This window comes from Eretmochelys imbricata, chromosome 1 (genome assembly GCF_965152235.1).
Source record: "Eretmochelys imbricata isolate rEreImb1 chromosome 1, rEreImb1.hap1, whole genome shotgun sequence".
NCBI lineage: Eukaryota > Metazoa > Chordata > Testudines > Cheloniidae > Eretmochelys > Eretmochelys imbricata.
Window position 1 is genome coordinate 333,340,382 of NC_135572.1, and position 14,285 is coordinate 333,354,666.

The 14,285-nt window shown below is 40.0% G+C and overlaps 1 protein-coding gene across 4 annotated transcripts in view; it reads left to right on the forward strand.

The window, feature by feature from the left end:
- The window catches only part of ATXN7L1 (ataxin 7 like 1), a 203,032-nt gene that overhangs the window by 72,906 nt on the left and 115,841 nt on the right, over positions 1-14,285 (forward strand). For 2 of the 4 annotated variants that reach the window (XM_077835519.1, XM_077835536.1), the window contains one exon: positions 324-377. The exons of the other annotated variants lie outside the window; for them this stretch is intronic. In XM_077835519.1, the coding sequence (XP_077691645.1) occupies positions 324-377 (54 nt within the window). The remainder of the gene's footprint in view (positions 1-323; positions 378-14,285) is intronic. 4 annotated transcript variants of the gene reach the window in all.

Below are 14,285 nucleotides of genomic sequence, written 5' to 3' on the forward strand. Positions count from 1 at the left end.
AGTGTAGTTAAGGACATTGCTAAGGAGCTAATTAGTTTTTGCCTCTGCAGTCACTGTAGAGGAATTTTGAATACCTTCCTCGACCTATTCTTTGTGGATAAAGATGGGTCACTGTAAGAAACTGAGCTGACAAAAGGTGCTGGAACGAAATGATCATTTAAAAAGCAACAAGTCACCAGGGCCAGATGGTTTGTATTCAAGAATTCTGAAGGAACTTAAGAATGGAATGGCTGAGCTGGTGACAAAAAAAAAGTATATATAATTAAAATCACGTACTATACTCAAAGACAGAAAGTTAGCTAATCTACTTTTCTTTTTAAAAGGTGCAAGGCATGCCCCTGGGAACTACGGACTTTTGAGCCTTACTTCAGTACTAGGTATAGTACTGTTATAGGTATATAACAAAAAAAAATTGTAAAACACCTTGCATGGTAAGGTAGACACAAACCAGCATAGATTATATAAAGGGTTTTTTTTGCCTGATTCTTTTTGAATGATTGAAGACAGTCAGCAAAATAGTTGACGAAGTAAGAATGGCCTTGTGGTTAAGGCACAAGATTGGGACTTTGGATATATTGAGTCACATCTCTGGCACAGACTTCCTGTGTGTCTGTGGGCAAGTCTCTTAAAATGACTCTCATCCTTGCAATAGCCCTGTGATGTAGAGAAGTATTATCCCCATTTTTCAGATAGGTAACTGAGGCAAAGTTTACTGTTTTGAGGTGCTCAGATAGTATCTCTGTAGGTTCTCATTATTTCCTAATGTGATGATTTTTAAGAGAGTTTAATATATTCCCTTGCAAGAAGTTAAGAAATCAAGTCACAAAATGAATGGTTAATGTTTCGTAGATTAAAAACTGTCTCTGAGACAGAAGATAAATATCAGGAAACAAGGCCAATTTTAAACATGGAAGGAGGTTAACAGTGGGAAGCCCCAAGATTCCATAACTCATATCAGTGTTTAGTTTATTAATCATCAAGACAATGATGTGAAGTTGGCAGAATTTGCAGATGACACAATTATTTAGATAAGTCAACTAGAGAATAAGGAATTCCAAAGAGACCTAAAGCTAGGCAGTTAGACAACATGATGGCACATGAAATTCACTGTAGATAAGTGCAAGGTAATGCTCATTGAAAGGGGTAATTTGAGCTCATGGTGCACTTTGGATCCTAATAAGTTATCACTCACGAGAAAAGAATATGTGTCACTATGCATAGCTCGATAAAAACTTCCGCTCAGTGTGCGGCAATGATCTAAAAAAGCAACAAAATGTTTAACTCCATTATAAAAGGAATGACACTATTGAAAATATTATATCACTGTCTAACTTCCCAGCATGCCCTCACCTAGAATACTATACTTGATCCTGGACACCTCCATCTCAAGAAGGATATAAATGAAATATTGTAGAACAGGCCCATAGAAGGGCAACAAATACATAGGTGACTGTGAAGATTTCCATGTGGGAAGAGACTAAAACTGTTAGGACTAGTTTGTTTAGAGAGGAGACACTTAAGAGGTGGTGTGATAGGAGTATATATAATGAGTGGCATAAAGAAAAGACAGTTGGGAGCCCCAGGTCATCTGTATAATAAAATATATTAAAAAATCTAAGAAAATTAAAAACAAATTTAAAACTGATAAAAGTACTCTTTTCCACAAGGCATAATTAACATGTGGCACTCATTGCCACAGGATGTTATTGAGGCCAGTAGTTTAGTAAGATTCAAAAAAGGGTTGGACTTACGTTAGATATGCATTTACACTAATTAGGATGAACTTGATTATCAAATCTTGTGTGATTAGACAGAAGGCATCTACTAATTACTTGGGGCTAGGAAGAGTCTTTTCCAAAGGGCATGTCATTGCAGAATTGTCCATTATGTGAGGATTTACACTTTCCTCTGAAATATCTGATACTGGTCACTGTCAAACAGGAAATTGAAATAGGTGGGCCATTGGTCTGCTATGGTGTTGTAAATATTTACCCTTTTTCAATATTACTTTATTTTGAGTTCTGGAAAGCCTTGGAATTAATTTCTGAATAAAATTTGTTCAATTGCAGTGTGTAGCAGTGTGCCCAGTTCTATTCTGTCTGAATTCAGAGGCACTGAACACCTCACGAGGAGGATATGAGGTTACTTTACACTGTTCAATTGAGTTTGAAACATAGGGTCTTGAGTGTCTTGAGCTACAGCTATAAAGATGTGGAGGAGGCAAAGAAAGGGGAAAACAAATCACTGCAGAGGCCACTGCTATTGTCTTTCTTAGGTATGCAGGAAAAAAACCCAGCAGAACGTTGGTTTGTGATTTTTGCCTTTTTTCTCCTTACTCCTCCTCCACACTAACTATAGGACATCTGTATAATTTAAACCCTGAATTTTATTAGGTATTTTGCATTACTAATTTTCTAATCTCCAGATTCATTTGTACATTTATTTTTTTAATTGTAACTTTAGATTATTGTAATGTAACCGACTGGGAGAACCCTCTCTTTTTCACATGGTGGAAAAACTCACCTGAAAAATACTCACTTTTGCATTTTTATTTAAAAATCTTAGTAAAAAGTTGTTGTTGTTGTTGTTTTTTTAAATGTTGGTAACTACACTATTGTTTTCAAATAAATAGTTTAAAGGCATTATTATAATGTTAGGTTCAGAGAATGAAAAAGACAAGGCCAGTTATAGTTAAGGTGTTTAGCTTTCTCTTCTATTTTTGGATTTTTTTAGGAGTCTCTATTACAGCTTATCTGTGTTCTTATTGCCACTTACTGTGGGGTTTGCCTTTTACTACTGACATAGAAACAGAGTGAAGCTTGGGGTTCTCACCAGGTTTTTTCTTGTTTTGTGTTTCTGCTATTTTCCCTCTTTAATATAATTTTAAAAACTAAATATCGGGAGAGTCATAGTTGCAGGGGTTAGGGATTGCAGCAGACCATCATGTGGAGATAATGGAGAGGACAGTGCTATCTGGATGAGAGAATGTGTGTGTGTGAAACTAAAGCATAACTGAAACAAAAAATAGACTTGGCTTTTATTGACATGCATAATAGTTTATATAGCTACATAATGGAAATACATTTTCGTTGCATCCGATGAAGTGAGCTGTAGCTCACGAAAGCTTATGCTCAAATAAATTGGTTAGTGTTTAAGGTGCCACAAGTACTCCTTTTCTTTTTGCGAATACAGACTAACACGGCTGTTACTCTGAAACCTGTCATTTTCGCTTGGGTTGCTCTTCAATTTCAGAATTCCAGATACAGAGGTTCATGCCAGTTTTGCTCTGAAACCATTTGCAAATGGCATCCTATCAGTCAGAATGTGCCGTCAATCCAGGGATTGAGCCTGTTGTCTGCTCATGAATGCTGTTGTCCTGAATAACGAGTATGTTGTACTACTGCACTGAGTTACCCAGCTTTAGACTTTTAAAACTATTTAATCTGTGTACATTATATGCATGAATATCCAGTGTTCCAAGCATATAGTTGTGGCTACTTCTGCATAAAGTAGTTTTAAATGACATCAGATAGTTGTGAGGCTGGTAATGTAGTTCAGTGCACTTTACCATACGGAAGACAGACGTTCGAGACTGACATCTAGGCTCTCATATGCTGGCCTTAGTGGCATCTGGGAGCACACTTGGGGGCAAAACAGTGCTCCTTGTGGTGGTGGGTGGATGGGCGTTGTGTCCTCAATGCGCTCTCTTTCTAGGCATCTGTTTTTGTAGAAGATTTTTTGAGCTGGTAATCCACAGTGGGAGAGATTTGTCCACATGACTTTCGTTAACTGGAATCCTGTTCATTTGCCCCTTATTAAATAAGATTGGATTCTTGCAGTTCTCCACTAGATGCCTTTCTCTCCCCTCCCCCTTTTCTTTACAGTCCCTAGCCGGTTTTAAGTAATTGAAAACCGGGGTTGTAACAGAAAACTAAAGAGAAATAAATGTAGTTCCAATTGTTAAAAACAGTGAAGTGATGATCCGAGCAATAACAGCCCTGTAAGTCAGTCTTTCCCTTTTCAGTGAAAATCTCTCTGAGCTGGTGGCAGTGGAGCCATGAACAACCAGCAGAATAGGTTTATAAAAAGAATAGAACTTGTCCGACCAATTTGGTTGCTTTTTTATGATAAAACAAACTTAGTGAATGAGGGAAAAGTGGTAGATATAAAATTACTGGAATTTAGGAAATTGTATGATATAGTGTCTCAAAATCTTACATTCAAAACTGACTGAAGGAACTTAGTGTGGTGATAAATGGTGAAGTATCATGTTTGGGGAGCTGTGGAGTACTGCAGGGATCAGTTTGGGTTAGCAATGGTCTAGAAGAAGGAACTACTAGCAAATTAAATCTGTAGATGGTAATACTTTACAGATCTATAGTGCCTTCCATTCAAAGATTTCAAAGCACTTTACGGAAATTGAGGGACAGAGAGGTAAGGTGACATGCCCAAGATTGCACAGGAAGCCTGTTGCATAGGTCCAGACAAAGTGAAGCTCTCATGTACTTCAGTCCTTTGCTGCAACTGCAAGAATACCCTATCCCAAAAGGGAGCTGGGCAGAAAATAAAATTAGCCTCAACTTGGAAAAGAAACCAGCTAATAACGTGAGAAAAACGAAATTGAAGCATAGATATTCAATTGGAGTGAGAAACTTAGAAAGCAGTATAATGAAAGATTTTGGATTATAACAGTGGGGGGAAATGAGATATAAGTTTGTAAAGCTATCTGAAGTTATATGCTATGGAGTAGGAAGATAATTGTTCAGTATAACTACGCTTCTGGTATGACTGCCCCTGGAAATACTAAGATTCTTGTTGTTATGAATGTATTGATTAACTGGAGGTTGCTCAGAGAAGAGCAACAAAACTTTTTAGGGAGTTGGGGGGACTGATCTGAGGAAAGATTGAGTTAAATATATTTTGCTTGGCTAAGCTCTGGATAGGTGCCCCTTTTACCTTTTGTATGAATCTAGATAATATAAAAATACAAATATATTTGTAGACTGTAAACACCAAAGATGAACATGAAATGTTTAGGCTAATAAATGGTGGAATATTTAGAAGTTAATAAACTGAAATTTAAGAAAGCAAAATGTAGGCAGGCAGACTATCAAGAAAAGCTTTCCAGCAGTGAGATCGGAGGCTTGGAAGTAGTTTCCAGGTAAGTGGTGGAAGTCCCATTACTTAAGTAATTACAACGAGACAGGACAAAATATTAGTAAGTGTACACTGGAGAACAATCCTGCTTTGGCAGAGATGGACTAGATGACCTAGAGGGTCTTCTCCATTATTTACTTCTGTGGTATGATTTTATTGTTCTGTGCTTCCTATCTGCAAGATCATTTTACCATATACCTCTAATTAGGGGAAGAGACTCTCATTATATAAGAGTATAATGACACGTCAGGGAGATCATGCACACCTGATTTGTCACTCTCTAATTAGAAAGCTAGGGTTGGCATACCTGTTTCTTCACAAGGGGTATGTGGGGGATAATCTTTCATTTGATCTCTTTGCTACAGAAACATTAACATATCAAGGACACCCTTCAATAGTCTAGAATATAAAATCTTTTCTCCCTTTCAAATAATTATTTATATCCTCAAAGAGATTATATTCTGAATGCATGTAAGATTAGCTATTTTGCAGAGTGATTGTGGTACAGTAGAATTTAATGAACTGTGATTCAGAGGAAGGCTGAGCTGTAAAATGAATGAGGAATGGTTCACTCTCCATACATTGAATTAGAACAGTGATTCTCAAGTGCATCTACTGTGACTTCTGGGGTCCCAGAACCCCTTCTCCAAACTCCTTGCTGCAGCCCCTGGCTCTGCTCCCTGGAGCAGTGCCCAAGCCCAAGGTGGGCCTGGTGATGTTTCATTATATTTTATGAGGCTGCTGCCTCTGGCTGTGGGAAGGAACCTGCCCTCTCTCCCCATCCCCTTTGCCTTGATTGTCAAGGGGGCTCTGGCATGCCCTGATTGGCCAGACCTCATTGTTTCCCGCTTGCCTTCCATTGAAGGGGAGTGTCACTCACTAAGGCGCCACCTGACCAGCTCGAAAATAATCACCTTGTAAGGGGAGGAGCAAGGCAGGAGTGGGAAGATGCTGTTTAGGAGAGATTGTATGGTGGTGGTGGTGCTGCTGGGGAGCTGAGTCTGAGAAACAACTCAGGGGCAGTGTCAGCCAGGAAGTGCAGGTGCAGGACGGTGCACATGCTGCAGTGAACTTAGAGGCCCAGCTGGGAGAAAGCACAGGTGGCAGCTGTTGCAGGGGCATGGAGACCATGGAGCACAGAGACCAGGGACAGGCCTAAGGAGCAGCCTGAGTGTATGGCCACCAGCAGCCTCCCCAAGGGTTCCAGCTCGGAGGAACCCACTAGTCAGGGCAGCCCCAACCACAATAGCAGCTTCACATTTTTTGTGTGCCACTATGGATATACAAAACCTTTCTGTTGAAAAGGAAGCATAGACGTAAGCAGCTCACACACAATCTAATATGAGTGACATAGGTAACTTTGACTTGTCAGCACCACCTTCTGCAAATCGCAACCGTGACTTACACGAGGAAAAAAGGGTGTTTTAGAGTGAGTGCGAAGACAAGTATATAGTTGGAACCAAATTCATCTGAAACTATCACGATTTGTGCACTATATAAAACGGGACTTCATCAGGTGAAATCGTACCCTAGGCAGCGTCGTCATAACACTCATAAATCAGAACTAGAGGAAAACTATGGTGACATTTTTTTCCATAAAAAGCTCTTGGGTAAAATCAGAAGTCAGACACTTCAACAACAAAAGAAACGGAAGGACTTTCTTCCCCAAAACAATGAATTCCATCTGGCAACACTCCAGGCATTGCATTGTGCTGCATCACAAACCATTTTCAGATGGTGAATTCATCACACCTTTAGTACTTTTTGTTCAACAGGAACATCAACTGTTTTGTGTTATGGCCCTTTAAATAATTAATTAATTAATTAATACATATTATTCTTTACAATTATTTTATTTACATGACACTTCCAAATAGCCATGTCACTAGACTGTCACTAGTATAATATTTTAACTGTCAAAACTGCAGCCTCAGCAAAAATTCATTTGAAAGCCAGTGAACCAGAACATAACTATTTTTTGTTTCTCATAAGCATTCTGATATTGTCAGTGTCATATTTTGTTAGAAACAGCATCAAAACTGTGAAAAAGTAAATCTATCAAGTGTATCATCTCTACTAATGAAATTACTGTTTTCTGTAATTGTTAAGATTTTGTCTAGTGTATTGTGACCTTTGTCAAGGAAAGAAAAGCACTTGTATCCTTGATGAAAAAAGGAAGTGTGATGGTTTCTCATTCTTACATGGTGTTTTTCACTAATATATATGATCATTTAATAGTCTTGTAAAGACTTGCAACACAAAGATGTTAAGCATAGGCCAATTTTTTTCTTTTTGTATTATCATGTTGAGGGTAGATTTTTCACTCCACATAAGACTGAAATAACAAAAACTAGCCTCATTCCACTTGCTTTATGTCAAGTCTGGCAGTGTTGGTTGACATTTAGTTAACAGCTGCCAAGAGCACACACTAACCTTACTTTTTTTTGGTGTATTAATTTTTAACTTTATGTATTCTAGGTAATTTAGTACATATAGGGAGTTTTTTTGGGGGGGGAGGGGGTTGTTGTTTTGCCCACTATTTTTCATTTCATTTACTTTGAATTAGGAATTGCACAAGCAGTTTCTCTCTATGAGAAAAAGATTGAGAAGGTGAAATCTGCTCCTGCCTGAGGCCAAGGCATTGGGCTGCAGCACAAGCACTTGCCCGCCTCTCCCCCCTGCAGCGCTAGCCTGTGGTTAGAATGCCAGGTAGAGGTGTGGGGTGTTTAGAACCACTACATCTGCAAAATCCCAGATTGCATGACCCCTTATTTTAGCTGGTCCCAATTCAGCCCTCCAAGCTGGCCTGCATAGAACAAAAGCTACCTGCTTCAAAACCCCCATTCATGCATAGCCTGGCTGCAGGATTTAAGTGATCTTGAGAGCCTTGCACAAGCCATCTATATCTGCATTAAACTAATACGGGGTATGTTTGAACTCTACATCGTAGTCATTGCATGGGTAGGAGATAGGTATCCCTGGTAATTTGTGTCTCAGGCAAGGGTTTTAATAGAAGTGTAGTTTTAAATAGTAACCAGCAAAAAGGATTTCTCTCTGAAGGAGTATCCATTTATAGGACTCAGCTGTTGAAGTTCAAGGGTAGCATTAGGTTTAATTTTAATCTGTACACTATAATTTATGGGCTGAGTTTAGAGCATCATACTTTCAACTGTTGTTTGACAGAATAACTGTTCCTTTTGGGGAAGATGGAAAAAAAATTCTCTGGCAAATATTGAATTATGAGCAGAGCTGGTGACACCCCATAATATTAAAGTTGCACAATACACCCCATTATAAGACTGATTTCAGCTCATGTGTATACACAAGTAGGCCAAATTAAGGTTGCACAGGCAACCTCAATTTTAGCATTTCCTAGCTTTTGAATGCTTAACTTTGCAAACTTCATGTTCTTTTAATCTAGTTGTTGTGTATAGTTTTACAGAAGTCCGTGCAAGCTTCAGTTTTAAGGGCGGAATCCCACTGAAATCCATGTTTGGAACACACACACACACACACACACACACACACACACACACACACACACACACACACACACACACACACACACACACACACACACACACACACACACACACACACACACACACACACACACACACACACACACACACACACACACACACACACACACACACACACCCCGTATTTCCAACAAGTAGTCCAAATAGCACTTTTGTTTGAGACTGCAAATGTGAACCCCTATAATATCCCATATTGTTATGTTGAGAACTCTTGGTGGATTGGTTGTGTTGTGACAGCACTAGTAGAACCACTGATATAAAAAGGAAGAATTTCATTAATTTGTTTAGTAGTGATTTACAAAATATATTTTAAAACTTGGATTGTGAATTTAATGCTGTGAAAGATGTTGGATTTATATCACAGGAGTCTGAAGCCTTGTGTTTATTGCCATAGCAGGTACAGCACATGCAGGCTTTTCAACATGATTCTGCCAGTGTGCCACCATACTGGCCTGACGAGAATCATGAGGAGTTAATTTTCCAATCCTTGACCTCTCTGCTGAGACTGCCAAGAAGGATGTCCATTAATTGCCAGTTGTGGTGGTTTCTGTGGTATGGACTTGTCCACTATGAACTGGACTGGGATCAGCTTGGCATACAGGTATTGATGTACAGTGCGATAATGGAAGATACTTGTTTTCCCATCTCTGGTCTGGTGCCAATATCCATCAAGATGTCTTTTTAACATACAGCAGACCCTTGTTGGGTTTTTTATTAATAATTTTGTGAATTCCTGACTTGTGGGAGCAATCGAAAATCACCAATAGATACAAGTAAAAAGCAAGCCAGAACAAAACATTATGATATCAAACTGAAACATATTGTTAAGAAGTTGAATCTGACCCTGATTTTGAGTTTGCTAAAGACCCAAGTATGAGATCATTGATTCTACTGTATGCAGAGGTGTTGAGTTCCTTCAAAGCAAATGTACTTTGTCCTTACATCCTTTTACTTACCTTGTATATGATCAACAGAAAGATTTGGTCCTTGCTCTGACACTCTGTGCAGCTGATTGTTTATTTGACAATCCTCTGCAGGAAATATAATTAGTATTTGGATTAGTCACTAATGTACATTGCGCACATGAATTACTCTTGAATTCCTAGGAAAATGTTACAGGCATATAAACCTGGAAATTGGAATTTTTTTGGCAGTTTTCTAAACTCTGTTTCCTGGTTCGTATGCTGAGTGCTATTGAAACAGGAATGCATGGTGGCACTACAATCCATATATTTTATTTCCCACAGAACATATGTATGAATTCTGGTCTACCTACCTTCTCAGTGCCCGATCACCAAAACTTCTACAATATACAATGGTGAGTGAGGAGAGAAGTGGGATGGTGGTTTGTCCCCACCCAGAAACATCTTCTTTGATGGTCTATAGTGCAGTAGGCAATGTTAGCAGCTACCACTTCCCTTACCACTCCCAACGTCTGCAGCCCAGTTAGGTAAACTGTGAGGGAAGAAGCTCCTTGTTACCTTCTCATCCATCAAGTGTACTTTTGCAGAGATAGGTGTGATTAGACCCAAATCAAATAGGGAAACACACCAAAATTGAGAGAATTACTTTAATAAAAATACACACACACAACACAGGAACTTCAAAAAAAACCCCAAAAAACCAGAAGCAGTTCTTGATGCTTTCGGGTGATGTCTGCCTGATGTACAACAAAATATTTTACTAAGTCATGTCTTTCAAACATATTGTAAAGCAGGTAAAACGGCTTTATTCTAATCCATAGATGGCTAGTTAGAACAAAGCTCAATAGTTAAGTGATAGTTTTGTCCTAGTTGGCTATTGGCGGATTACATTTTTCCTTTGAAAAGGCTGTTTTATCTACTTCAGATTATTTTTGTTGTAAGTTAGTAAGAAATTATCTGTATTGCTGGTATTTTTATTTTTTTTCTTTGATCACTGTAAGATTTGTTTATTTCCTGCCTCATGCAAATCTGTATTTTCTAAACCTAGTGGGTTCTGTTTATTCCACTCGTGCTACATTAGGAGTTCTGAGTACTGCCAGATATATTCAAAGCATTATATTTGAATGCGTGAAATACTGTACTTAAAATTTGCAATATTTTACATGCAACTGATGCTGCTCTGTCTATTTTTCATTTCAGAATCCTGCAGTGAATCATATAATTGTTTTAATAGCTTAATGCTGTTTTGCTTAACTGTTGATATTAGTGTAATAAGTCATAGCAAAATTTTAAAAAATATTTAATTAGGACTTTTGTTCTAAAATGTATTTATTAGAGACAAGCTAGAAAATACTGTAGGCCAGTGTTTTTAAATAAAATTGCTACATTTATCTAAATAAAGTAAAAAATAATGCATTACATGATATATAATGAGAGAGCTATTTAAAAGATGATGTTGAAGATATTTCCCTGTCTGGTATGTATTTTTGAGCATTCAGCTTCACACAACCAAAACCCCCTCTATTTGTAAAGCTGCCACAATTGAATTTAGAAAATCTTTCTCAATGATTGTTTGAATTTGTGTGACTGGTGACACTGTCAATCAGGAATATTTGTATACTCTGTAGTGTTCTGTGGAATTAACAGAGATTTCTGGGAGGCTTGTTGCTTCTAAAGCAGAGTGAATGAAATAATACTTCATTGTGCTTTAGTGGCACTGTATCTACTAGTGTGTTTCTAGTTGGGTTGTAAAATGGAACAAGGTGTGTGTGTGTGTGTGTGTGTGTGTGTGTGTGTGTGTGTGTGTGTGTGTGTGTGTGTGTGTGTGTGTGTGTGTGTGTGTGTGTAAAACAGTAGTCCCTGAACTGTGGGGCAGAGGATTATTTGGGGGGGGGTGCACGGCGGGGCCTGGGCCAGCCCCCTTGGGTAGGTGGGAAGAGAACACCACGCTTCCAGCTCTGCCACCAACCTCACTCAGGCCCCAGGCCAGTCCTGCTCCGCCTGCAGGCCAGATTCTCCCCTAGCTCCACTCTGCCCCCTGCTCTTCCCCCTGCCAGGCTCTGCCCTCATTGCCTCTCTGCCCCTAGCCCAGCTCCACCTTTAACCCTAGTTCCTCCCCCATCCCCAGTTAGGGTGGCCAGTTGTCTAGTTTTCAACCAGAAAGGCCAGTCAAAAAGGGGACCTGAGGGTGTCCAGTCAGATCTACTGACTGGACACCCAAAGGCCAGTTACTACAAGCGGGAGACTGTGGTCGGATCACTTATACACTAATATATACTTGCAGATTTGCCATATTTGGCAGTGGTACCCTAGCATACTACTGGAATTATTACTGGGCTCAGTTGCTGCCCTTAGATAGAGGCAGATTGAGGGGGAGGGAGGAAAGACCGTGTTTTCAGTCTCTGCCTAGGGCAGCGGTGGCCAACCTGAGCCTGAGAAGGAGTCAGAATATACCAATGTACGTTGCCAAAGAGCCACAGTAATACGTCAGCAGCCCCCCCATCAGCTCCTCCGCCTCCCTCCCCACACCTCCCGATCAGCTGTTTCGTGGCATGCAGGAGGACACGGCAGGCTCAGGGGAGGGGGTGAGAAGGGGTGGAGTGGGGGCAGGGCCTGTGACAGAGCCCCGGGTCGAGCAGTGAACGCCCCCCGGCACATTGGAACGTTGGCACCTGTAGCTCCAGCTCCAGAATCGGTGCCTAGACAAGGAGCCGTAAGTTGGCCACCCCTGGCCTAGGCAACAGAAAAGGTTAGCCCATCACAGTTTTTAATAGATTTTTATGTCACTACCTAATGCCAAATGCATGTAGCTGGAATGTTGAAAACAGAGTTAAAATGTTAAGATGGACAAGAAAGGCACAGAGACTGTTGCTAAGAGATGTGAGGAATAGTATGGTACAGAAAAGTAGTAAGACGTGGTCTTTTGTGGTCCATTAACTAGCGTGGTTGAGTTAGAGAGAAGAGTGCAGTACACAACTCAAATATGCAGGTAATGTAAAGCTGGCAGGGATCTCTGATTCTTTGGCAGATAGTGTTATAACAACATGATTAGTAAATTATAGAAATAAATTATCCTGGGGTTAAAAATACTCTTTGACTTCATGGACTGTTCCATTTTTTTTGCTCAGGCTACTGTTTGGCTCTTCCACGATAGATTTCTGTGGTCCTGACGTTCCCTGACCCAACATATAACAGTAATGTTAATAGGGTGAACTGGGAAGTGTTGGTACCTGTCTTAGAGCTGTTGTTACAACCATGTCTGCACACTTGGAACACTGCATCAGTTTATATTCATTTCACATTTTCAATTTTCAGTCCAAGTCTAAAAACATTAAAAAAAGCAAACAAAAAAAACCCCTAAAGTTTTAATTCTGGAGCACAATTCTGTGGCATGTCCAGGGACCAGGAAATACACGGGGCCTAGGTCATGCCACTATTTTTCTATGAAGATTGAGAATACTCAGGGTTCATTGTCTTGACTCCAATGTCTCTCCTTTGATCAACTTGTTTCCCTTCAGCTTCTATAAAGTTCTTTTGACTTTCCACTCCCACTCTATGTGCCATATCCTGCCCCCAGCTGGAGGAGTCCCCTAAATCTCAGTAATTGGTGGCGTTCCACCCTATATACATGGAGTGAGTGGGAAAGGGTAAGATGTGTGGCACCAACACAATGGTCCACACACTATGCATGCAGTAGAGTTCAGCTCCATGAGGACTCCCTGCATGTGGGGGCTGGGAGAGAAGCAGAGGGGCAGTGGATTGATCCATGTGTGAATCCATGGTACCCTGTGACTTGGGAGAGCAGGAGCTGCCAGGGAATAGTGCCACTGTTGCTCCTGTGCCAAGATCAGCTACTCTGGCTTGGTGCAGAGGGAAGGATTTGGCTTTAAAATCTGTCACATTACTTGATACCTGCTGCAAATATATTAACCCCTCTGTTTATCAGACCAGCAATAGCTGGTAAGATAGTCTCATGTAAAAGAATTTCTTCTTGGGTTTTTGAGAGCAGGCAGAATGCTCCAGACAACACCTAGCAGTGTTAAGTTGGGTGATACTGAGGCAAGTATTATATATATTCATAAAGTTTCCCCATCTGCCTAAGTCATGTCTCATCGTCGTTTCTGAACTACCATCCAATGAACTCCTTAGGTGTGTAGGCCTGTGGGTTACATACACTGAGTCTGTTAATACTCCACTCTAACACAGACATTCATAATTCTGATATCGCTACGGAATCTTGTTATATGCACATATACACAAGTTAAGGTGCCTGTATATTGAATGTATCAGTCCCTAAAAGCAAAACCTTTAAATTTAGAGTTAAGGTTGCTCAAGCGTAAATCCCACCAGCACAATTTCTCAGCCTAGGAGATCTCAGCCTGTCTACCTCCCTAGCTCCTTGTGGTCTCTAAGAAATAGAGCAGCGAGTCAGGGAGATTGGGCTGGCAGTGTACAGAAATGGAATTAGTTAACAGAACTTTACAGCGGCCATCTACTCTTGGTACAGATCAATTCAGTTATGCCAAATAAGGGGAACTGACTTTAATTGTTAAATTTCAAATGTGGCCTGTGTCTCAGATGTTAAAAGAAAATATGTAGGTGTGAAGTTTGGAGTTTGTGGGGACTGCATTTGTTTAGCTGTAGGAACCCCAAAAAGTGAGAT